The 24,313-nt window shown below is 53.7% G+C and overlaps 1 protein-coding gene across 9 annotated transcripts in view; it reads left to right on the forward strand.

Moving 5' to 3' along the window:
- The window catches only part of CCDC88C (coiled-coil domain containing 88C), a 128,121-nt gene that overhangs the window by 77,383 nt on the left and 26,425 nt on the right, over positions 1-24,313 (forward strand). For all 9 annotated transcript variants that reach the window (XR_005053984.2, XM_036991675.2, XM_036991677.2 and 6 more), the window contains 11 exons: positions 344-528; positions 5,354-5,491; positions 6,699-7,769; positions 9,479-9,606; positions 12,844-12,985; positions 13,733-13,921; positions 15,006-15,167; positions 16,326-16,603; positions 19,532-19,675; positions 21,196-21,382; positions 23,180-23,325. Coding sequence is in view for 8 of the 9 variants with exons in the window: in XM_036991675.2 (XP_036847570.2) it covers positions 344-528; positions 5,354-5,491; positions 6,699-7,769; positions 9,479-9,606; positions 12,844-12,985; positions 13,733-13,921; positions 15,006-15,167; positions 16,326-16,603; positions 19,532-19,675; positions 21,196-21,382; positions 23,180-23,325 (2,770 nt within the window). In the remaining variant the exon portion in view is untranslated. The remainder of the gene's footprint in view (positions 1-343; positions 529-5,353; positions 5,492-6,698; positions 7,770-9,478; positions 9,607-12,843; positions 12,986-13,732; positions 13,922-15,005; positions 15,168-16,325; positions 16,604-19,531; positions 19,676-21,195; positions 21,383-23,179; positions 23,326-24,313) is intronic.

Below are 24,313 nucleotides of genomic sequence, written 5' to 3' on the forward strand. Positions count from 1 at the left end.
TGCTTGCTAACAACGGTGCCTAGCGGTTAACAGTCTGTGGCCTGTGCATTGCTGGCCTCTTCACCATGACCTGCTTCCTCTCAAGGCCTGTGTTGCTCCCCTGAAAGACCCCAGACGGGCCACCAGAGGACTGTGACTGCCTAGGGGTCTCTCGGGCACTGACAGCAAAGCGCTACATGCACTGTGGGGGCAGGGGAACACCCAGCCGCCCCTTGGGAGCCCCTCCCAGGGCCCTCAAACCTAAACCCGGGGTTGGGGGCCGCTGCCCCCATCTTGGGACTGGGGGCAGAGAGTGGAAGCAGAGGCTCCAGAACCTGGGCTCTGACCTGACTCTGTGCTTCAGCCTCCAGGAAGTCGTTTGTGTTTGAGCTGAATGAATGCGCCTCCAGCCGCATCCTGAAGCTGGAGAAGGAGAACCAGAGCCTGCAGAGCACCATCCAGGGGCTGCGGGACGCGTCCCTGGCCCTGGAGGAGAGCAGCCTGAAGCGAGGCGAGCTGGAGAAGGAGAACCAGCAGCTCAGCAAGAAGGTCAGCCCAGCATCCCTTGCCTGAAACACGCAGGCAGGCAGGGGCTGTGCACAGCTGGGAGAGATGCAGACCCCAGAGCAGCCAGTTACTGTAGAGGAATGAGTCGTCACTCGGAAGAGTCAGCAGGCAGAGTGGCTCATTCCTGCACCGCTGCCGAGAGGGTGTCACCTGACATGACTTGACCTCTATGTGCCTTTTTTTCCCCACCTGTAATGGCGTTAATGGGATACCCCTCCGTGCCCTTAGGTGGTGTGAGGATTACAGCAGTTAGTGTGCAAGGGGTCTGGTATGCAGTAAGTGCTCAGTGAAGAAAGCAGGGCTCTGGCTTTAGGTACAGGCTGGCCCACGGGGAGAGGAAGCAGTAACATAAGGCATACCCACATATACGTGTGTGTGCATGTGTGTGAGAGAGAGAGAAAGGCAGAGAGGGTATCGATGGACCATTTTAAGGCATTGCTGCTGGCAAAGCAAGATCAGCGCTCACTCCTTCCTCTTGGTTTATGGGATGGGGAAGAAGAGATGGACTACACGTCTGTCAGGACCTGCTGGGTCTTCCCAGTAGCACAGTAGAACCCAGACATCTGCGAAGACAGTTGGAGGCTTATAAAGCAGTCTTCGTTCTACAGTTACCAGAACCGCAGTTCACGCAGGGCATGCAATCCCAGTCACAAGAAGGAGCCGTGGCGAGGCCAGGGATTGCCTGCATGTCCCGGGCATCCCGGGGCATCTGGTGCAGCAGCTGCTGGATCCCAGCTCCGGGACAGCAAGAGCACTCCTGCTGCCCACCATGCAGGACTGGTGCTTCCAGCCGTCTGTCCCCGCATGCCTGTGATTCCTGCCAGTGTCATGTACTGAGGCCACACTGGCAAGGGAGGGACATGGGCTCCGGGCAGGAGACCTGGGTTCCACAGGGCCCGGCTCTGCTGGTGCTTTATCTCTGGGTGAGCCCTCTCCTCCCAGTGAAATGGCCTTTGCAGTCCCCTCCTTGAGGCCTCTCAGGCTCAGGCAGACCCTCTTGTCCCTTTGAAGCATGTGTTCCTGGCAGTGTATTAGCTGCTAGTTTGTCCTCTCTTTGCTGGACAATAGAAAACACCCCCGTCCATGCCATGTCTCTTGATGCAGAGCAGTATGGGGAAAGCGACTAGACAGTTAGAGTTTATCTTCACGTGGGCCTAACACAGGAAATGTTTTATAAATGGCATCTGACCTCAGCCACAATAAAAAGATTTGACGTCTAGAAAGATGAGAACCCCCACGTCCGCGGGTCCTCGCAGGTCTGCACAGAGAGCCTGCAGTGTTACCTCGCTGGCCCAGCTCCCAGCAGCCTCAGAGATGACCACTCCTGCTTTCCGCTGCGGCCCTCCCGTCCTCTACTCTCCCTGCCTCGCGGCCTGCTGTGGCCCTCCTGTGAGCGGCTCCCCCTGCCCTCGCTGCCCGCTGCGGCTCCCTCCCCCCCCCGTCTTCTGCTCCCCCTGCCCTCTCAGCCCCCTGCGGCCCTCCCGTCCTCTGCTCCCCCTGCCCTCGTGGCCTGCTGCGGCCCTCCCGTGCACGGCTCCCCCTGCCCCTCGCAGCCCCCTGTGGCCCTCCCGTCCTCTGCTCCCCCTGCCCTCGTGGCCCGCTGCGGCCCTCCCGTGCGCGGCTCCCCCTGCCCTCTCAGCCCCCTGTGGCCCTCCCGTCCCCTGCTCCCCCTGCCTCGTGGCCCGCTGCGGCCCTCCCATCCTCTGCTCCCCCTGCCCTCGTGGCCCGCTGCGGCCCTCCCGTGCATGGCTCCCCCTCCCCCTCGCAGCCCCCTGTGGCCCTCCCGTCCTCTGCTCCCCCTGCCCTCGTGGCCCGCTGCGGCCCTCCCGTCCTCTGCTCCCCCTCCCCTCGCCACCCGCTGCGGCCCTCCCGTCCTCTGCTCCCCCTGCCCTCGCGGCCCGCTGTGGCCCTCCCATCCTCTGCTCCCCCTGCCCTCGCGGCCTGCTGCGGCCCTCCCGTCCTCTGCTCCCCCTGCCTCGTGGCCCGCTGCGGCCCTCCTGTGAGCGGCTCCCCCTGCCCTCTGCTCCCCCTGCGGCCCTCCCGTCCTCTGCTCCCCCTGCCCTCGTGGCCCGCTGCGGCCCTCCTGTGAGCGGCTCCCCCTGCCCTCGCGGCCCACTGCGGCCCTCCCGTGCGCGGCTCCCCCTGCCCTCGCGGCCCGCTGTGTTCCTCCCATGCGCAGCAGGATTGGCAGTGGGTGCCTGTCTCTCAAGTCCTGCCCTCCTGCTTCCTCTCTGGCTCGGCTCCTTCATGGGACACCAGCGCTCTCCTGCCACAGCCCTTGGCAGGCATGTGTTGGCAGCATCCCTGGTAGAAGGGAGGTGCCACGGTTCCCAGGCCAGAGCTGTCTTGTGTCCTTGGTCGGAGCCCTGGGATGGCGGCCCTTCTGCCGACCAGAGCACCTCTCACCTCTTACCTCTCCTCCCTGCCCTGCACAGCCCCCCTGGGGCCTGGCTGGCTCAGTCCCCACCCAGTAGGGGTGACTTTGCTTTCTCCCCCGGGGCGTGGTGCAGACCGGGTCCTCCCTGATGCCTGACGGGTGAACACCTCGGCTCCCAGCTGAGCCCCTGAGCGTCCTCTCTCCAGCCTCGGCCCTCCCACGCTCCCCTTCTCCTCCCCTTCTGGTGCGTCTCAGCCACCAGCTGAGTGGTGGTCAGGCAGTAGGGGAACCCCCAGGCCCAGCTGAGCCTCCCAGGGACATGGTCCCAATACTGACTTTACTGGAACAAGGGCAGGCACAGACACTCTGGGAGGTGTCCAAGGAGGAGGGACGGGTCAGCCAGGACAGGAAGGCCTGGAGGCCCAGACCCCTTGGTGCCAGCCTGGCTCTACCATCACCCAGAGCGTGGCCTGGGCTGCAAGCTTGCATAGGTCTGAAATGTCCGTGGAAACCATAGCTCCTCACAGTTAATATCCTTTCCTCTCACTCATGGAACTTGCACAAGCCTTAGGAAGCTGCCTCCCTCCCTTGATTGTAACTTTTCATTGATATCATAAAAACTCATTCCTTGAGCCAAGAAATAAGGAACCCTTATTTTCAGAGGAAGAGGGGTAACCCTTTGGGCCTATCCTGAGAAGTCCAGAGCAGCCATTTGAGGAGTGTGCAACCCAGGGACTGAGAGGCAGGTCACTACCATCAGAGGGGCCCGCTGGGAGTCCCAGGCCTACTGCAGGGGGCAGAGGTAAGGAAGAAAGATACTTTTACTTTTGAGCGCATGGCAGGTCATGGTGCCTTTCCCTGTCAGCCCTAGGTGGGTGAAGCTCACCTGTCTTGGGGCCCCGAGTCGGGGCAGGGGACTTGATGGGCTGACAGTGTGATGTGGGATTCGGGCCCTGCTGGGCCTGCCCCTCCCCACTGCTCAGCTCCTTCCTCCCATGGTTTGAGACAGTGCAGTGCACAGACCTGAGGGGGAGAGAGGCCGGGGGCCCCTCCCCAGAGGCACAGGACACAGGGCCTGCTTTAGGGCAGCGATCCTCCCGAGAGCTTTGTAAACCTACTGGCAAGGCCCACCTGGACAGGCTGTTAGAGCAGGCCCTCAGTCCTGGCTGCTCATTGGGCATCGCTGGGTCTCACCCCACAGGTTCTGATTAGTGGCCTGGGCCTTTCAGAGCTTTGAGAACTATCAGATCTTTGATCTTTGGGATCCATTGTTTTAGAGCAGCCGTACCGAACCAACAGCAGCAGCATCCGGGGCACTTAGGACCAAGTCAAAATGCAGCTTCTCAGTCCCCAGCCCAGCCTGACTAGATTAGAAACGGGTAGGTAGGGCCCCGTGCTATGCAGGGAGGGTCAGCTAACACTGGTTAGCTGCCAGGTGTGTGCCGAGCACTGTAAGGTGACCGAAGCTCATGCTGATGGCTCCGTGTCGGTTACAGAAATTTGCTCAAGGTCACGTATAGCAAGGGACCAGACTCTGAACTCTTGTCTCTCTGATACCAGCCTTTTTCCCAGCTCCTGGGCCCAGTGGTAAGGAGTTTGGTGTCAGTGGGAAGGTGCAGCCAGCAGCAAAGTGTGAGAAGCCCCTGATCTGGGTGGTTCATCTTGTAGGAAGGTTGGGCACTGGTGGATCCCAGCAGAAGAGCCCGGTGTCAGGGAGGTGATGGGGCTGTGGTCCAGGCGCGACAGAGTGCCATCTGGCCTGGGGCCGGCAGTGGGAGTGCGAAGCAGTCGTGCAGAACCTACAGCATCTGAGTCACTTAGGACCAAGTCGAATGCAGAGTCTCAGTCCCCCGCCCAGAGCGGTCAACAGTGTGGGTAGCGAGGGCAGGACTTGGTGACACATTTCCTTGGAGGATAAAAGAGGAAGGAGAGACATCAGAAAACGGCTCTGAGCAGCTGAGTGAGTGAGCATGTCACCAACCAAGGCAGGCGTCCTGGAAGAGAGAGGAGGGAGATGGTAGGTGTGAGGTCCCCGTGTCCTTGTAACACATCCAGCAGTGGTGCCAGGTGTCCCCTGGAGCATGTGCTGTGACCCTCGGGACAGGGGCTGCTGCCTGAGACAGAAGCGAGGGACCTGGGGAGCAGTTGAGCACATGGCAGTGAGGGTGGGGTAGATGTGGGCTGGGAGGGAGGCTGACCGGTTGGTGCCCTTGACCTCTGGCTCCTCCCTGAGCTGGAAGTGCAGGGTGAGGGCTGAGAGTTGGTGGTTCAGGTGCGGCAGGTTGCTCAGAGGAACTCCTCAACCTTTTTCCTTGATAAAAGGCCTGTTAAGGTATTATTCTGGGAGGCTGACAGGTTTCTGGTTTGTTTTCAAACAAAGTTCACTTAGTGAAACTGACTTGTATGGGGCCGGGTCTTTTGTCTCTGCAGATTGAAAAGTTACAGACCCAGCTGGAGAGAGAAAAGCAGAGCAACCAGGATTTGGAGACCCTCAGTGAGGAGCTGATCAAAGAGAAAGAGCAGCTGCAGGGTGACATGGAGACCCTGAAGGCTGACAGAGCCAGGCAGGTAGGGGTCCCTCCGAGGGTTCATGTCTCTCCTGAACCCCTGCTAGAGGGAGGGTCCAGGATTGTGGCCATTTCCTGGTAATTTATCCATGATACCTGGGTTACCAGTCACTTAGCGAAGCTGCAGCTCAGATCAGCAATTCTCAACTGGCAGTTGGTGAGGGAGCAGATTGGGCCTGTCAGGAGAAACTGGCAGTCTGGTTTTTGATTGTCATCACTTGGGTGAGGAGAGAGGAACTGCTGTGGCGTGGGTCCTGCTAAATGCCATGCAAATCTCAGGACGACTCCCAGGACAACAGATGCCCATGGCGCCATGTACACCTCACAGGACAAGTCCCGGGGTGGGCGGTGCGGTGCTGTGCAGGAGCCCCAGGGTGGCACCAAGGAGCCAGCTCCTCTCTTCCTGTTCTGCCAGTGTCGGCAGTGTTTGCTGCACATCCCTGAGGTGTGGGCTGAAGAAGGTGGAGGGCAAAGGGGCAAAGCAAAGGCCTCCCTGGAGCCTTTTGTCCACATCTTGTTGGCCAGACCCGACCTGTGACTACCCCTAACTGCAAGGGAGGCTGGGATATCACATATTTGAGTTTTTCAGCCTCTGAAGTAGAGCCGTAAAAGGGGAGTTGGACGCTGCTGGGTATGGTGAAAAGTCAAGCAGAGCCCCTGCCTGGTGTGGTGTAAGCAAGCTCTAGAAGGCAGACTGATGGGCAAAGAGCAGCCTGCTGTAGGACTGTCAGATGTGTGCTGGGGAGGAGAATCCTGCTGGGTGCAGGCTGCGTTAGAGCTGTGGTGTGAGGCTTCCCTGAGGAGCGAACGCTCACACAGAGCCCTGGAGGATGAAGAGGAGCCAACGGTGCTGGAGGCGGAGGCAGGGGGAGGAGGGGTGTCTTGAGGGGAGGCCGCCAAGGTGGGCGGTCCAGATCACGGGGGTCCTGCAGGCCAGGATAAGGAAGTACCAAGGGAAAATTGCTGCTGTTGTTTTGAGAAAAAGAGATGTTGTATTTCTAAATCATCCTGCCTATAGGAGTATATTTTGACTTGAACTGAGTAATGACTGCCCTTCACCCTATGCCCATATCAGGCCCCTGGGAAACATTAGGACTCAATTTGAAGTAATCTTTCAAGGACTACACTTTAGTCCCCCGCTGTGGACCCAAATCACTGAAATACATTCGTGCCGCAGCCTGTATTGTTGCTATTGTGTTTTCCCACAGATCAAGGACCTTGAGCAAGAAAAGGATCATCTCAACCAAGCGGTGTGGTCACTGCGGGAGAGGTCACAGGTCAGCAGTGAGGCCCGCGTGAAAGATGTCGAGAAGGAGAACAAAGTCCTCCACCAGACAGTGACAGAGACCAGCAGCAAGCTCAGCAAGCTGGAGTTCGAGAAACAGCAGCTGCACAGGGACCTGGAGCAGGTGAAGGAGAAGGTGGAGCGGGTGGAGGAGCTGGAGAAAGAGCTGCACCGGCTGCAGAAGGAGAATGAGAAGCTGGCTACGAAGGTGACCTCCCTGAAGGCGGCCAGCGAGCAGGTCGACACCCTGGAGTGCGAGAGGCGGAGCCTGGCTCTGGAGAACCGGAAGCTGCAGAAGTCTCTGGACACCCTGCAGAACGTGTCTGTGCAGCTCGAGGGGCTGGAGCGGGACAACAAGCAGCTGGACGAGGAGAACCTGGAGCTGCGCAGGATGGTGGAGGCCATGCGCTTCACCAGTGCCAAGTTGACTCAGATCGAGCGGGAAAACCAGGAGCTCGAGCAGGAGAAGGAGGAGCTGCAGAAAAACGTGGAGCTGCTGAAGGCCCTGGGCAGGAAGTCAGAGCGCCTGGAGCTCAGCTACCAGACCATGAGTGCGGACAACCTCCGGCTGCAGCAGACCCTGGAGAGCAGCGGCCAGAAGTCGCAGGCCCTTGAGCAAGAGCTCGGGGAGCTGGAGGCGGAAAACCAGGCCCTACAGCGGGACCTGGAGGCCCTCCGGCTCTCCAACAAGCAGCTGGAGTGGTCAGAGAAGGACCGGAAGGCCCTGGAGCAGGAGGTGGCCCAGCTAGAGAAAGACAAGAAGCTGCTGGAGAAGGAGGCAAAGCGGCTGTGGCAGCAGGTGGAGCTCAAGGACGCGGTGCTGGACGACAGCACGGCCAAGCTGTCCGCTGCCGAGAAGGAGAGCCGCGCTCTGGACAAAGAGCTGGCCCGCTGCAGGGACGCAGCCAGCAAGCTGAAGGAGCTGGAGAAGGACAACCGGGACCTCACCAAGCAGGTCACCGTGCACACGAAGACACTGACGACTCTGCGAGAGGTGAGCAGGGTGGGGCGGCAGTGGGTTGGTGCGTTTGCCCCAAGCAGCGGGTGCATGCTGGGTGGCATGGCCTTCCGGACCAGCAGTGGGGCTTAGTGTGCCTGCCTTAAATGTTTTCCACGGTTCCAAACAGAAGAATGCCTGAAGGCAGGAGGAGCAGAGCGCAAATCGCCTATTGCACTTTGACTTCCCAGGGATAACCCACTGTTCCTAGTTTGGCTGCTTTTAGCCCATCATTTCCCGTGTGCGTTTGTAAACTCATGCACTTGCGTGTACTTTCTACGTCCAAACTCCATTCTGTTTTTCACTTACTATGCCTTTTCTCATTACATTAAAGAGGTTTCAAGCCATGATTTCTAATGGCTGCAAGATCTTAATTGTATAGATTAAGATCTCTGTGGAAGGAGAACAAAGTCCTCCACCAGACAGTACTTTTTGGACATTCGGTTGTTTACAATTTTTTCCACTGTTTCAAATAATACCAGACATCCTTGTACACATATACCTTCGTGGACAAATCTGTTTTCTTTGGATATATTCCTACGGGTGGAATTGTAGGATCAAAAGGTAGGAACATTTTTCAGGCTTCTTGGTAAATGTGTCCTGTTTATCCCTGGGGTTTTTGCACAGATCACGTGGGCATTCCTTCCGTGTATTAGGGTGAGTGACTGCTCGAGGGAGTGACTTCAGAGTCAGAGTGGCCCCACACAGAAGTCGAGTCTCATACATGGAAGAGTTCGGTGTGGCTGTTCACACGTGGCCTCACTCACAGTGCCGCAGGCACCGGCTTCCTCCATCCCGTGGCCCGGCCGTCCCGCAGTGGAGTCCCCTTTTGGCTCCTCTGCATGTGGCTGGTGGACAGGGAAGAGAGTGGGAAAGAACGTGCTTCACCGTGCAGAACTCAGTCACACAGCTGCACCTGGATGCAGAGGAGCCTGGGACACCCTCCAGCTGTGTGCCAAGGAGGAAAAGGAAATAGATTTGGTGAGCACAGAGAGGTGTCCATGTTCAAAAAGGGTTACAGACTGTCAGTGCAGACAGATCAGTCACATTTGCGGGAGAGGTACAAAATGTGAGTAAAACCCACAGTCCCTCTGTAAGCATAGGGTAGGCTCTGCTGCAGTAACAGAGCCCCGGATTCCAGCGGCCTACTGCACCGAAGGCTTGCTTCTCACTATCTACCTGGTGAAGTACAAAGAGGTGGGGAAGGGGGACTCGAGTAAGTGAACTGCCTAAATGAGATCACCCACTTGTGCAAGGCACACCAATACCAGGCTTTAAAATATTTTTCCTCTTCATGCTTTTCCCTGTGTATTGCAAATTCTGTGCATTAAGCATTTAACCACATGATTGGCTTTTCCTGTGGAATAAGGTAATCAGAAACCAAACCCACGCCTCAAAGGTCTACACAAATGGTATTTCACACACATGTTTGGGTGTGTTTGGAGCACAGTAGATCATCCTGGACATACTGCCTCATTGTGTAGTCATCTTCAGCCCCAAGGTCTGGAAAGTGTGTTTGTCCCCTCCTTTTAGAAGATGCCCCTGGGGTTCACCCATCGCTGTTGAACCATCTGCTTGGCCCTTGTGACCCCTGAGTCAGCCGTGACTCAGGAAGACTTGCTCAGCCTTGAGAAAGGGCTGCACGCAGCACCCCCTGCTGTCTGCTGGGCTCCTGTCCCAGGCGTGGCCTCTCACTGTCCTTGCAGGACCTGGTGATGGAGAAGCTGAAGAGCCAGCAGCTGACCAGTGAGCTGGACAAACTGAGCCAAAGCCTGGAAAAGGTCGGCCTCCACAAGGAGCTGCTGCTGCAGGATGACAACAGCCACGGCGACACGTGAGGACCCCCCTCATGGTCTGCGGGCTTTGCCAGCTCACGCCCATGGCCCCGTGCTCCTTGCCCTCAGCTTGAGAGAGCCAGTTACTCTTCACAGTTGAGGGCCTGTTGTCTCTTGGGTCCTTGGGTCAGTGTCCTTTATATTCCAAGTCTTCTTCCTGGAGGTTCCCAGGGAGAAGTAGAAGGAGATCCTTTTGGCTGATAAAAAGGCTTCTTAGTATTTTCTTAAGTAGACTTCCTTTTAGAACAGTTTTAACTTCACAACAAAATTGAGGGGAAGGTACAGAAATCCAGTGCCTCCTGAACCCCCACAGGCATCGCCTCCCCCACTGTCAGTATTCCCCACTGAAGGGGCACATTGGTTACACTCGAGGAACGTGCACTGGTCGTCGTCGTCCTGGCGTTGCACACTCTTGGTGGTGTACATGCTGTGGGTCTTGACAAATATGTAATGACATACATTTACCATTATAGTATTATGCAGAGCATTTCCATTGCCCTAAAAACGCTGCTCTCTGCCTGTTCATCCCTCTCTTCTGCCCCTGCCCTTTAATTTTTTTTTTTATCATTAATCTACAATTACATGAGGAACATTATGTTTACTAGACTCCCCCCTTCACCAAGTCCCCCCCCACAATCCCCATTACAGTCACCGTCCATCAGCGTAGTAAGATGCTGTGGAATCGCTACTTGTCTTCTCTGTGTTGTATGGCCCTCCCCGTGCCCCCCACACACACATTATACATGCTAATCGTAATGCCCACTTTCTTTTTCCCCGCCCTTGTCCCTCCCTTCCCACCCATCCTCCCCAGTCCCTTTCCCTTTGGTAACTGTTAGTCCATTCTTGGGTTCTGTGATTCTGCTGCTGTTTTGTTCCTTCAGTTTTTCTGTTCTTATACTCCACATATGAGTGAAATCATTTGGCACTTGTCTTTCTCTGCCTGGCTTATTTCACTGAGCATAATACCCTCTAGCTCCATCCATGTTGTTGCAAATGGTAGAATTTGTTTTCTTCTTATGGCTGAATAATATTCCATTGTGTATATGCACCACATCTTCTTTATCCAGTCATCTACTGATGGACACTTAAGTTGCTTCCATTTCTTGGCTATTGTAAATAGTGCTGCGATAAACATAGGGGTGCATCTGTCTTTTTCAAACTGGGCTGCTGCATTCTTGGGGTAAATTCCTAGAAGTGGAATTCCTGGGTCAAATGGTATTTCTATTTTTAGTTTTTTGAGGAACCTTCATACTGTTTTCCACAATGGTTGAACTAATTTACATTCCCACCAGCAGTGTAGGAGGGGTTCCCCTTTCTCCACAACCTCACCAACATTTGTTGTTGTTTGTCTTTTGGATGGTGGCGATCCTTACTGGTATGAGGTGATATCTCATTGTGGTTTTAATTTGCATTTCTCTGATGATTAGTGATGTGGAGCATCTTTTCATGTGCCTGTTGGCCATCTGAATTTCTTCTTTGGAGAACTGTCTGTTCAGCTCCTCTGTCCATTTTTTAATTGGATTATTGCTTTTTGTTTGTTGAGGTGCATGAGCTTTTTATATATTTTGGATGTCAAGCCTTTATCGGATCTGTCATTTATGAATATATTCTCCCATACTGTAGGGCTCCTTTTTATTCTATTGATGGTGTCCTTTGCTGTAGAGAAGCTTTTCAGCTTGATATAGTCCCACTTGTTCATTTTTGCTTTTTGTTTCCCTTGCCCGGGGAGATATGTTCATGAAGAAGTCGCTCATGTTTATGTCCAAGAGATTTTTGCCTATGTTTTTTTCTAAGAGTTTTATGGTTTCATGACTTACATTCAGGTCTTTGATCCATTTCAAATTTACTTTTGTGTATGGGGTTAGACAGTGATCCAGTTTCATTCTCTTACATGTAGCTGTCCAGTTTTGCCAGCACCAACTGTTGAGGAGGCTGTCATTTCCCCATTGTATGTCCATGGCTCCTTTGTTGTATATTAATTGACCATATATGTTTGGGTTAATGTCTGGAGTCTCTGTTCTGTTCCACTGGTCTGTGGCTCTGTTCTTGTGCCAGTACCAAATTGTCTTGATTACTGTGGCTTTGTAGTAGAGCTTGAAGTTGGGGAGCATGATCCCCCCCACTTTATTCTTCCTTCTCAGGATTGCTTTGGCTATTCGGGGTCTTTGGTGTTTCCATATGAAATTTTCAACTATTTGTTCCAGTTCGTTGAAGAATGCTATTGGTAATTTGATAGGGATTGCATCAAATCTGTATATTGCTTTGGGCAGGATGGCCATTTTGACGATATTAATTCTCCCTAGCCAGGAGCATGGGATGAGTGTCCATTTGTTAGTGTCCTCTTTAATTTCTCTTAAGAGTGTCTTATAGTTTTCAAGGTATAGGTCTTTCACTTCCTTGGTTAGGTTTATTCCTAGGTATTTTATTCTTTTTGATGCTATTGTGAATGGAATTGTTTTCCTGATTTCTCTTTCTATTAGTTCATTGTTAGTGTATAGGAAAGCCACAGATTTCTGTGTGTTCATTTTGTATCCTGCAACTTTGCTGAATTCCAATATCAGTTCTAGTAGTTTCGGAGTGGAGTCTTTAGGGTTTTTTATGTACAATATCATGTCATCTGCAAATAGTGACAGTTTGACTTCTTTACCGATCTGGATTCCTTGTATTTCTTTGTTTTGTCTAATTGTCATGGCTAGGACCTCCAGTACTATCCGTGCCCTTTAATTTTTAAAAATTTAACTTGTGGCCTTTGTCTGCATTGCTTTCCTAAATGATCTCTTTTTTTATTTTTTCAAGGATATCCAAAATCTTTGACTTTTGCTGGACTTATAACCAGCAAAAGCTACCTGCAAGATAATATGCCACCCTTCTTCCTTGGTGAAAAGGCCACCTAGGCTTAATTTACCTAGCACTATGGTTTTAGGCAAATTGCTTAGCCTTTCAGAGACTCAGTTTCCCTATCTGTGAAATGGCCATAATAATCCCTCCCTATGGTGATGCCTGTAAGACCGCAGCAGTGATGTTTTGTTTGAAGGTGTCACAGGTGTGTCTTTGTAGGGAGCCCCAGGAAGGGCTCTGGGACGATGGCTTTTGGCTCCAGCTGTTCTTCTGGGCCAAACGCTGCAGGGTGATAGAGAAACCAGCTTAATGGAGGAAGGGTGTGTCGGCAGCTGGGAGGTTGGGAACTTGTGGGTGGAAGAGGCAGATAAATGCTATTGTATATTTTTATTTTTCAGAAAGTACAAGATTTTGGAGGATAGAAATGAATCGGAATTAAAAACAACACTAGCCATGAAAGAAGAAAAGATTGTGTTCTTGGAAGCACAGGTGGAAGAGAAAGCCAGCCTGAACTACCAGTTACAGAGTGAGCTCCATGTGGTAAGAGCTGGACAAGCTTTGGGTCCCAGCTGTGAGGTCCCGGGGTCCTTTTCTCCAGCCCCTCACCTGGGTGGCAGAGGGCCAGACTGGGTGCCTGTTTCCTGGAGCAGGTGTGGGCCAGGCAGAGCCAGAGTGTGCTTGAGGCCTGTAGGGGCCAAGGGCTCTGAGCATCCCCAGGTCTCCTGGGCACTGACAAGGACAGTGATGAGAACCCACCCAAAACTGTTAGCATCGGGCACCAAACAGGCTCACAGCCTTACAGCACCCTCAGATAGGACAGGCTTGTACGCCTGTGTACTCTGGGCACATGCGTGCCCTTTGACCCTTCTATTTTGAATTCCTGACACTTTTCTTGACTGCGTGATTAAATAAGGAATCTTGAGCACAGCAGTTATAGAGCAGGAAGGGGCTTTATAACATCCCCTGGTCCATATGCCCAGGCTCACCTCAGCCGTATGGCGCAGACAGGTGAGGCCCAGGGAAGGGAGACGACTTGCCATGCTCACATGGCTCAAGTCGGGCCCGAGGCAGGTCCTCTGGAAGGGCGGGAATGCAGCTCGGAGGTTATGCACACTTACTCCAAAGCAGAAACAGGGTGTCTGGCTTGTCATCAGTGCCAGGTAAGGGCTGGGGTGAGCCAAGCCGAGGCGATGGGTTCGGCACGGGGCTGGCCTCCAGCTGCCAACACAGGGCTCTGAGCCAGGTCTCTTCCGGCCCCACGTCTGCTTTTGGATTCTGTGCCTACAGCTGAAGACGGAGTATGAGATCCTCAGAAAAAGCCAAGAAGAGGGGAAGCCCCTGCAGAACTCCTTCAAACACCCCGTGGGGACGCTGGTTGCCAGTCCCCAAGGGAAGGAGCCGTGGGGACTCAGCCACAAGGAGGCCACGATGGAGCTGCTCCGCCTGAAGGACCGGGCCATCGAGCTGGAACGGAACGTGAGTGGGCTGCCCCGCCATGGCCGCCCAGAGACCATCCCACTAATAGTCTCGTTGACAGTGTGCCATTACCACAAAGGACACAAGATGCCAGCATCTGTCCAGATGTAGTTGGCTACGTCTTGAGTTGCCCTTTCGAATCCTGTGAGCTTTTCTAGCATAAAGGGGCATTTTCCCTTGGCAAATCACTGTGTGCCTGCCCGTTAGACTTGGCCTTGCGCTTATACACCAGTGCTGCTTCCATGGTATTGTACGTCTCAGTGCCCTACCAAGGGGCGACAGACCACAGCCTGCTACCTGTTTTTGTAAATAAGCTTTTGTTGGTCCACACACACCCCCTCAATTTAGGTACTGGGTCGGGGGCTGCCTCCCTGCTGCAGTGGCAGAGTTGAGTGGTTTGGGGGCAGAGACCAGGTGGTTGGCAAACCCATGGCTATTTACTATCTGTCTAAAGCCCTGACTTTATTCGACTGTGCCATTGCCAACAACCTTATGAAATAAGTAGTGATGATTTTCGTTCGACAGATGAGAAAGCTGAGACAGTTCAGAGAGTCCTGGGCTAGTGAAGGATAGCACGAGGCTGTACTCCTGTGTCCTGGCCGCCCGCCCAGGACGTTTTACAGTCTTTATCAGTGTCATGGAACAAGGCCGCCTCATTCTACCTGCTGCCATTCCTGAGTGGCGTGAGCTTGTGGCTGCAGGCTTGACTCCCTGTCCTGTACAGGAATTCATGGAAATACACTCTGGTGTGTTTAGTAGAAAGCATTAGAGAAAGGATGAAGTGGTTTTAACTCCAGCTGACCTTTAGCTCGCATTTCTATTCTCAGGTTGGATGCAGTACCCCCACTATGTGCATTCATTTCTACCTTGAAAGCACGTGCCTAAAGAAGTTACCCTTTTTTTTTTCTCAATTCAGTTTATGGTCTTTCCCACGAGGGAAACAGTTAGTTATCTTACCTGTAAGACTCTGGCTTTGGCCCCCAACACATCAGCTCTCAAGGTTTCCTTACAACCCAGGTAACCACGGCCAGTTGGCAATGACCGAGGCAGTGTCTCATTGGTCCCATGCTTCCTTATCCCCTAGAATGCAGCTCTGCAGGCCGAGAAGCAGCTGCTCAAGGAACAGCTGCAGCACTTGGAGACCCAGAACGTGGCCTTCAGCAGCCAGATCCTGACACTGCAGCAGCAGAGTGCCTTCCTGCAGGAGCACAACACCACGCTGCAGACGCAGACTGCCAAGCTGCAGGTGAGGGCCCGGGCGAGCCAGCCCTGCGGGCACGTGGCCCTGTGCCTCCTGGAGACCAGCCGTGCACATTCCATAGCTCAGTCATCAGAGCAGAGCATGGGAGAGCTTGGGTTGGATTTTGTCTTGTTGTCAATTGACTAGCTGTGAACAGGGGTTCCCAGCCTCGGGATCTTTGAAGGAGGGGATGGTTTAGAAGCCATTTTCAGTGATTGAGCTTTCAGTGCATGGGCCACGAGCTTCTGCTCAGAGTCTTGTCTGTTTCCAAACTCTGCTCCTGTAAGCGTTATTAGGAATGACGTGGAAAAGAAGTTCTGGGATCAGGTAAGTTTAGTTCAACAGATTTAACCAGGGATTTTTGATTTTTGATTTTTAATCTCCACAAGGGAAGTAGGACTGTGATACGGCTCCCAGGCTGTTGAGAGCATGTAGCAAAACTAGTGATCTTTGCCTCATATCTTAGGATGCTGGTTTTTATTTATGGTTAACAGACTGTGGGAAAATGGATTGTCATTGTTAACACAGTTTCTGAGAAAAATACGTAACTAATGGGTCAGGGACAATAAGCAGGAAACTGATTGGCAGAGTGTTGGGGATTTGTTCTGGTAAAGCAAGAAAGTAGGATATTGGTTCATAGTTTTGTTTTTTTGTTGTTGTAATGTCTTTGGCTTTGATATTAGGGTCCTTCTGGCCTCGAAGGAGTTGGGAAGTGTTCCCTCCTCTTCCATTTTCTGTAGGTCTGGGCGCTGTTGGATGGGTATTCTGTGGACATCCATTAGGTTAAGTGGTCGGTAGTGTCGTTCAGCTATTCTGTACCCTTTCTTTCTACTTGTTGTAGAAAATAGGCTTTGAAAAGTAGTCAGAAGAGGTACCTGGGAGCTTATGCAGAAAATGGATGTAATTGTCCCCCAAATTTTCTGTCCATTGTAGAGAAGGGCTCAGGACCAAAGCCCCATCTGATTGTCCACAGATGCTGTTTGGCCTCTGTCCAGGGCAGCTCCTTAACTTCTGCTAAGGCCGTCTTCCACCCGGCTGGGACTCACCTGCCCCGAGGGTCCCTGTCACTGGGTGTCTTCCTCCGTCCCCGACCTTCTCCTGGCCCCATGTGCTGGTTGTGGGGTCACCGATGCAGTGCTCCTGCCGCCCTGTCCCTCCCTGCAGGTGGAGAACTCCACGCTGAGCTCCCAGAGCGCCGCGCTCACTGCACAGTACACGCTGCTCCAGAACCAGCAGGCGGCCAAGGACAGCGAGAATGAGAACCTGCAGAAGCAGTGCGAGCGTCTGGCGGCAGCCTACGAGGCCCTGCTGCAGGACCACGAGCACCTGGGCGCACTCCACGAGCGGCAGTCCTCCGAGTACGAGGCCCTCATCCGCCAGCACAGCTGCTTGAAAGCGCTGCATCGCACGCTGGAGCTGGAGCACAAGGAGCTCGGAGAGAGGTGTGCACCGGGTGGGCTCCGGGCCTGGGCACCCCCTCCCAAAGGGAAGAGGGTGAAAAGGCACCCTCAGCGATTTGGAGTCTGCAGCTGGGGACAGTAGCAGAAGGGTCCCCAAGTGGAAAAGGGGGTGCCATGGCAAATCCCACCTTGGGGAAGCCCAGAATTGGGGTCCCTTGTTCCCTAAAGATCCCCATTTCCTCCATTTCTTCTCCAAACCCAGGAACCAGGAGGAAGGTTGACAGCTGTCAGTTTACAATGAGGTACCTCCCTCTGGTTTCCTAGGCCTTTTCTTCTTTATCAAGATCCAGCTTCTTCCTTTTTTTTAACCTTTCGTTTTGGAAACTTGTGAATATATAGAAAGTAAACAGAATGGCATAGTGAAACCCCCATGGACCTCCTGGCTTCTGCAGTTAGCAATCGTCTGCCATTCTCGTTTCACCTGTGCCTCTCACTTTCTACCCACATGCTTTTTTTTTTTATTTTAAGGTAAAATGTACACACACACACACTGAAATGCACCGATCTTAACTTTGATCTCTTCACAAATCTGGATCCTGGGTTTTGCATGCGTTCAGTCAGCCAGCATCACCTGAGCTCCTGCCTGGGCAGACCCCTGATTGCTCCAGGCCCCTGGGCAGATGTGGCAGGCCTGGAGTCTGAGCCCTGGGAGGTGTGACATACCCAGGACTTGAATGCAGGGGAGAGATGGACCTCTAAAGAGAGGCTCTCAAATGCCAGGAGCAGTGGTTATCCGTCCCCTGTGCTTGTGAGAGCTTCCTGCTCACATGCTCTTCTGGACTCCGATGCAGGTAGATGCGAAGCTGATGCTGGGTTTGCAAAGTGGGAGCAGCCAAGTGCAGGGTGCTTCCACCACAGGGACCCAGGAAGGTTGTTGAGGCAGCAAAGCCTGACTCTGTCTCGGGCGCCCGATGGGTGCTCAGGGTGTCTGATGATGTTTGTATGTTCACTCACCAGTGCTTCCTCGTTCCCTCTACCTGGAGCACTCCACCCACTTTATCCGCCCACGTCTCCAGCCTTCAGACATCTGCTCCTAGACGACTCCGCTCCCTCTAGCCAAAATTAGCATCTTCTACCCCCCGACATTCTGCTTCTCTTGTAATGGTTCTGTCTTCACGCGGCACTTAGTAAGCATCTGTTGTATGCGCGGTGCTGTGTCTGGCTGAGGCAGGGGTGCACTGAGCTGACTAATGAGGTGGTTCTTATTCTCCGACACTAGCACAGTGCCCACCACTCACCAGACACTTAATGTGTCATGTAAATGGTCTGTTACATGTCATCATAATGTCTTAAAATACTCTGAGTGTCCACGGGAGGCAGGTTTTTGCAGGGGGAATTTGGCCCTGAAGGGGAAGTTCATTACTCTTTCCCCTCGGTCCTCGCTCAGTACAGCATGTGCAACTGCTGTAATTCTCAGTGATTTTTACTGGCTGGACCATGACTGGAAGCCCCTTTGGTCTGTGTGTAGCAGGGCTACAGGTTGGGGAGTATAGGTACCTGGAAGGTGGGAGGGTAGGCTCTGTATTCACCTCATTTGATACTTAACTCGAACACTCACTCATTCCCTTAAGGATAATCGCTGAGCTCCATGCCTCATACAAGGGATTCACTGGTGAGCGGGACTCACAGTTTCTGCCCTGCGGTTGGGTGGGTACTCATGGTTAGAGATTTGATCAGTATGCTCTCCAAGACACTACTGCAGGAAAGGAGGAGTTGGGGAACCCTAACGGTCAGCTGGGCAGAGCCCCCATTCCAAGCTTTACATGTCACCACATTAGGGCAGCCTCTGCCCTGTGACAAAAGACCACACATGAGTTTGTCTTTAAGCAGCTGCCTGAGTACGTGTCCAAGTTGAATTCCCCCACAAGTCTTGGCTCCAGTCAGGTGGTAGAAGTTCAGCTGATACGGGGGGCTGGGGACCGTGGGGGTGGTCTGAAGATGAAGGCTGGACACTGGCTCACGGGGGTCGGGGGTGGGGTGGGGGAATGGCATCTGTCAGCTGTTTCTGGGTATGAAAACCTCAGACAGGAAGGGGGTCTGGAGGCGCCATTTGCCTGCGTGGGGATGACCCAGCTGGTGCCTCTTTCACCACCTTGGGCTTGGGATCCTGGGTCATCAGCAAACACAGAAAATGCCAGCAGGCAGGAAGAACAGCCCTGGGCTGTCAGGAGTCTGTCCTTGTGCTCTGCTGCCCCCCTGGGATGGCTGTGCGGTATCCTCTAAGATGAGATTGGAGAAAATAAAGCCCCAGTGGAGGGGAGGTTGTTGGGGAGGGTAAGGGCTGCGGGTGAGGGTTCCGAGGAGAGTACTGGCTGTGTGTGGGGAGGGGGCGGTGAGAGGGGAAGCGAGTAGCCTCTGGCAGCTGCCCACCAGGCAAGCCGCAGCGCCCCCTGCAAGGCCAGATGAAGAATAAGGCTCCCTAGGGGAGGGTTGGGGGCTCACCCAGTGCTTGGTGACAAGAGATCAGCAGGTTATGTGTGGTGGAATTCAGTTTATTTTGTGTTTTTTTAACATCTCGTTGTGCTTAGTGAACCACCTAGTAACATATTTATGTCTCTGAGAGAAAGGGGTGGAGTTCAGAAAACAGTCGTGGTGTTCCTGTGTGGCTGAAGGAGAGGGGGCTGCTCTGTCAGGGAACCGAGGGGCCGCTGGGGGAAGAAGACTGGGCTCTGGGGCTGGAGGAGACCCCCGGGGCTGGCCAGCCTGGACCCCAGCCCAGCCGCCTCTCCCAGCCGCCCCGCCGTCCTCGGGGTCCTCTGCTGTCCAGCCTCTTATCCTGCCTGCTCCCCCTCATTCCCCTCTCCTCTGCAGAGGGGAGCCCCTGGAGGACCCCGCATCCTCTTGGGAGGTCTTGCAGTCCTCTGGGGTGTGCAATACACCGAGCTCCCCGCGGTGTGATCCCTCCAACAGGCACGAAGGGGTGCTGAGGCACAAGGCGGAGCTGGAGGAGCTGGAGAAGGGGTTGAACTCCGAGAGGGAGGCCCTGCAGCTTGAGCAGAGGAGCAATGCCATCGCCGTGGACGAGAACCAGAGGCTGCGGGGAGAACTGGACAGGTAGGCGCCGGGGTCCCACTCAGACCAACTCACTTGGCACCTCTGAAAGGTCCGCAGAGTCTCCTGGTCACCATGTGTTTGTTCAGACCCTGGCGTGTTCACAGCTGGATGGTGCTGAGTTAAAAGGAGACTCCAGCCATTGCTGGGGTGGAAGGACTCGGGTGATACCTGGGGACAGTGTGTTGTCCGTCTGGGTGGTTCTCACCCCCACCCTTGTGATGGTGGGGAGTGTATCCGGCATGTTCATCATCTGTGTTGTCTCGTGAAGGTGCTGTCTCGTGAAGGTGCTAGAGCCCATCCTTACAATTCACACTTGCCTATTTGTGAGTTCACCTACTTGCCAACATTTATAAGTAACCCCCACCTCGACACTCATGGCACTTCCACAGACACGCCCAGAGTGGCAAGGTACTTGAGTCTCCGCATGCACACGTTTCCTGCTGAGGTTGAACACAGACACTCTGCCTTCTTGTTCCAGCTTTCATACTGCAAATAAGCATCCTGTCCCTGCTCTATTTAGTGCCATGGTGTTTCCAGCTTTTTGCGCTTTTTGGTGGTGATTTGCTGTTTAAAATACCCCCAGGCAGAGTGCTATAGTGCTGTGTGGTGTTCCTAAGTGCAAGGCTGTGGGGTACCTCATGGAGAAAATATGTGCATGGACAAGCTTTGTTCAGGCCTGAGGGCCAGTGCTGTTGGCTGTGATTATAGTACATGAGGTGTCTGTAAAAATATGCCCACCTAAGACAAAGTATGTCTTGATGAGTTGACAAAAAAGTGACCAAGAGCTTGCAGAAACCCGCCCCATGTTCTCACAAGGAGCAGTGGTTCGTACCCACCAAGTCGGGGTTCACAACGACTTTATAGGACATCACTACCTCAAATAACACAAATCAACTCTACAATTATCAACAACCCCCCTTTTTTATGTATATATACAGATGAGGAAACAGCCTTAGAGAGACTAACTTGCTCATGGTCAATGTTTCTAATGAATGCGGAGAGAACCTGAATCAGGCCATGTCTCATCCCAGAGGTGTGACCATGCCCAGCTGCGGCATCCTCATGTCCTTGTGTTACCATGTACCAGGGGTGCGTGAAAGAGGGCCAGCCGCAGACCAGACAGCGACCGAGAGAATACACGCCATCTGCAGGTGTCCCCTGGGAGGCAGGCCCAGGGCTGCCTGGTTATCCATTTGTTCTATGCTGTTTTCCAAAATACTTTTTTCCAAGTATACAGATAGGCCTTCAATGTAAAAGAGGTCTTGGCAGCGCTGCTCTGTTGAAGCAGGTGTCTAAGCCTGCCTGTTCTGTCTCCCCAGGCTCCATGTGGGGGGCCCCGGGCACCCTCATAGAACCCCGAAGAACACAGTTGGAAAACCACTGATTTTGTTCTGCATCCTCATCTTACACATGACAAAAACTGAGGCCCAGAGAGGTTGTAGTTTTGTCTGAGGCTGCACAGCTGGGACAGAGCCTGGGTATGCTCTTCAGCCCCTTGGCCCTCTGCCCCCACTCCCCAGGGTCAATTTCCTGCACCACCAACTGAAGGGGGAGTATGAGGAGCTGCACACTCACACCAAGGAGCTGAAGACCTCGCTGAACACCTCACAGCTGGAGCTGAACCGCTGGCAGGCCCGGTGTGACGAGCTGAAGGCGCAGCACCAGAGCATGGACATCTCGCTGACCAAGCTGGACAATCACTGCGAGGTGAGGCCTGAGGCTGGGCGGGGCCTCGCCGCAGCGGGACGCACCCTGCTGGGGTGGCAGGCTTGGGCTCAGCGGGGTTTCGATGGGTCCTCACTGGCACCTGCACTCAAAGATTGTGTGGAAGGCGGTACAGAGGCTAAGAGGAAGCGGCAGCCAGAGGAGTTCAAAAGGCTGGGGAACCCTCAAACAGGCAGGGGTGTGTTAGGAAATGCCTGTCCTCCGACCTGTGCTTTCTGAAGGTCAGGGAGGCGCCTGGGAAGAGCAGAGAACTGTTTTATTTCCATCCTCTCTGCTGGTCTCCACTCCCTTTCCATGTTCTCGTGCCACTGTCAATGCTGCTATAGAGAAATGGCGTGAATCACCCCCGTTCGCAGGTCTGGCTGACTCTAGCTCTGGATCCCAGGGTGGTCAGGTGGAGCTTTGTGGGAGTACCCAGTTTCTCTGGAAGGGGTGTCCCCTTTGGTGTACTAGGTTGGAAATTGTCTTAAGCAGCAAGACCCTCTCGGGTGAAATCCTCAGCAGAGCCCAGGACAGACAAGATGGGCCAAATGGATGAGGCCAGGCAGGGCAGCTAGGTCCCGAGGTGGCCTGAGGACAGCCAGGGACCCCAGGACACGGCTCCTCTTGCCTTCTGTTTGTCAGGAAGCATTCCCAGAGGCCTTCTCCTTTGAGCTCACAGTAGCTCCGTGGGACATCAGAGCTGAGGAAACCGAGGCCCAGAGTGCCAAGATGCCTTCAGCCCCACTGGGCTGGGCAGTGAGTACATGGAGGAGATGGGGGCTGAGAACACTGCCAGAGGAAGCCTGTCCCACCCAGGCTGTGCTGTCCCAGGGAGGTGCTTTGGGGAACTCCAGGGACACCCCAGGTCAAGGCCTGCGGTAGTGGGGCGGCACTCAGTCCGTCTGAAGCCGAAGCGTGTGGTCTCCCTAGTCCACCATGATATTCCAGAGCAAGAGTTGGCAATCCTCAGCCCACAAACCAAATCCATCCAGTCACTGCCTGTTTTTATACATCTGTGAACTAAGAATGCTTTCACAGTTTTTAAGGGTGAGGAAAAAGCAAGGGAAGAATATTTTGTGACAAGTGGAAATGATAACGAAATTTAAATGTCAGTGTCCAGAGTAGTTTTATCAGAATGCAGCCACACTCACGTGTTCACACGTTGTTTACGGCTCCTTGTCCTGCCACAGCAGCCAAGCTGAGGAGCTTTAAGGGACCCCCATCTGGCCTGGAAGGCCTGAAATATTTATTATTTGGCCCTTGACAGAAAGAGTGTGCCAGTCCTCTTCTAGAGCAGAGCTGCCTAATAGAAATACTAACAGAAGCCACATACATAATTTAAGATTTTCTAAAAAAATGTTAGAAAGTTATGTTAAAAAAGTAAAAAGAAACAGGTTAATTTTAATAAAATGTATTTTATTTAGCCAATGTATCCAAAATACTACCACTTCCGCTTGTAACCAAAAAGAAACTTAGTAATGAGATGTTTCATGTTTTTTCTTTATTTCTACTAAGTCTTCAGAACCATCTCACTTTGGACTAGCTACATGTTACGTGTTCAGCAGCCACATGTCACCCATGGCTGCCGGGTGGGACGGGGCAGGTGGGGAGGGTGCTTGGCCATTCCCGTGGGACGGGCTCTGTGGGTCCTTCCAAGTGTTCACCAGCGTGGGTGACATGGAGGCGGACAGTGTCGTGATGCGACCTTTTCCTCCTTTTGGAAGGTAGATTCCCAGCAGTGGCATCAGCGTCCCATAGTGTCGGAGGCATAGTTAATGTTGTTGATCTGTGTTTCAGCTGCTCTCTCGGCTCAAGGGGAACTTGGAGGAAGAAAATCATCATCTTTTGAGCCAGATCCAGCTGTTGAGCCAGCAGAACCAGATGCTTCTAGAGCAGAACATGGAGAATAAGGAGCAGTACCATGAGGAGCAGAAACAGTACATGTAAGGGCCTGCGTGGTGGGCGCCCCTGTTGACAAAGGGGCCTGGGCTTCCCCTGCTCCATACCAAGGCATTCTGGGCAAAGAAGAGCCCAGGACCCATTCGTGTCTGTAAGTCAGTGTGTCTCTTTGGGGCCAGACACACCTGAGAAAAGCGCTCAAAGCAGCATGGCTGTGAAGACAGAATAACAACACAGAAGTCAAGCCAGGGGGGCTGGGAGCAGAGCGGAATTGGGGATCAGATGCCTGGTGGCTTGTGAAGCTGTCACTATTCACAAGTAGCTCACTTCAGGGTGATCTCCTAAGAAAGCTCTGTTTGGGTGGGACCTCGGCAGCTTCACAACAGAAAGAAGCCCAAGAGTTGCGTCTGGTCCAGCAGTTCCTCATTTCCTTTTCACCCAAGGAAACCAGGGGTCTGAGCTGTTGAGACAACACAGGTGGCGAGAGGCGGGAACAGGACTGGAGGTGGCGGCCCCATGGGCAGTGTTGTATAGAAGCACGTCACGTGCACCCACCCCCGTGATCTCAGAGCAAACAGCTGGCCCTTCGTTGGCGGCCCCATGGGCAGTGTTGTATAGAAGCACGTCACGTGCACCCACCCCCGTGATCTCAGAGCAAACAGCTGGCCCTTCGTGCCACGGAGGCCTCTCTGTCCAGGAAGCAGATGTGCCCTCTGGCAGCCTGGTCCTTTCTGTGCTTTTGAAAATGTGAACTGGTTCCAAACATTGAGAAATCAGGAGATGTTGCTTCATAATGTAGGGTTCTGGCTTCTCTGAAAAAAGTGGCAGGTGTGCCCCAGCAGGCCTTTCTCAACCCTGCGAGTGCAGTCTGCTGGAGCCGGCGCTGCGCTGTGCGTGCCGTCTTACCACAGTCCCCACCACCCCTACTGGTCTTGCCAGGCCCATTCTCCTTATCTGTCTGGCCCCCAAAAGCTTTTGAGGTTGCTTCCTTGGAAGTGTTATCAGGGACCCACCATGGAAGGGGCCTGGGTC

This window comes from Manis javanica, chromosome 8 (assembly GCF_040802235.1).
Source record: "Manis javanica isolate MJ-LG chromosome 8, MJ_LKY, whole genome shotgun sequence".
NCBI classification, from domain to species: domain Eukaryota; kingdom Metazoa; phylum Chordata; class Mammalia; order Pholidota; family Manidae; genus Manis; species Manis javanica.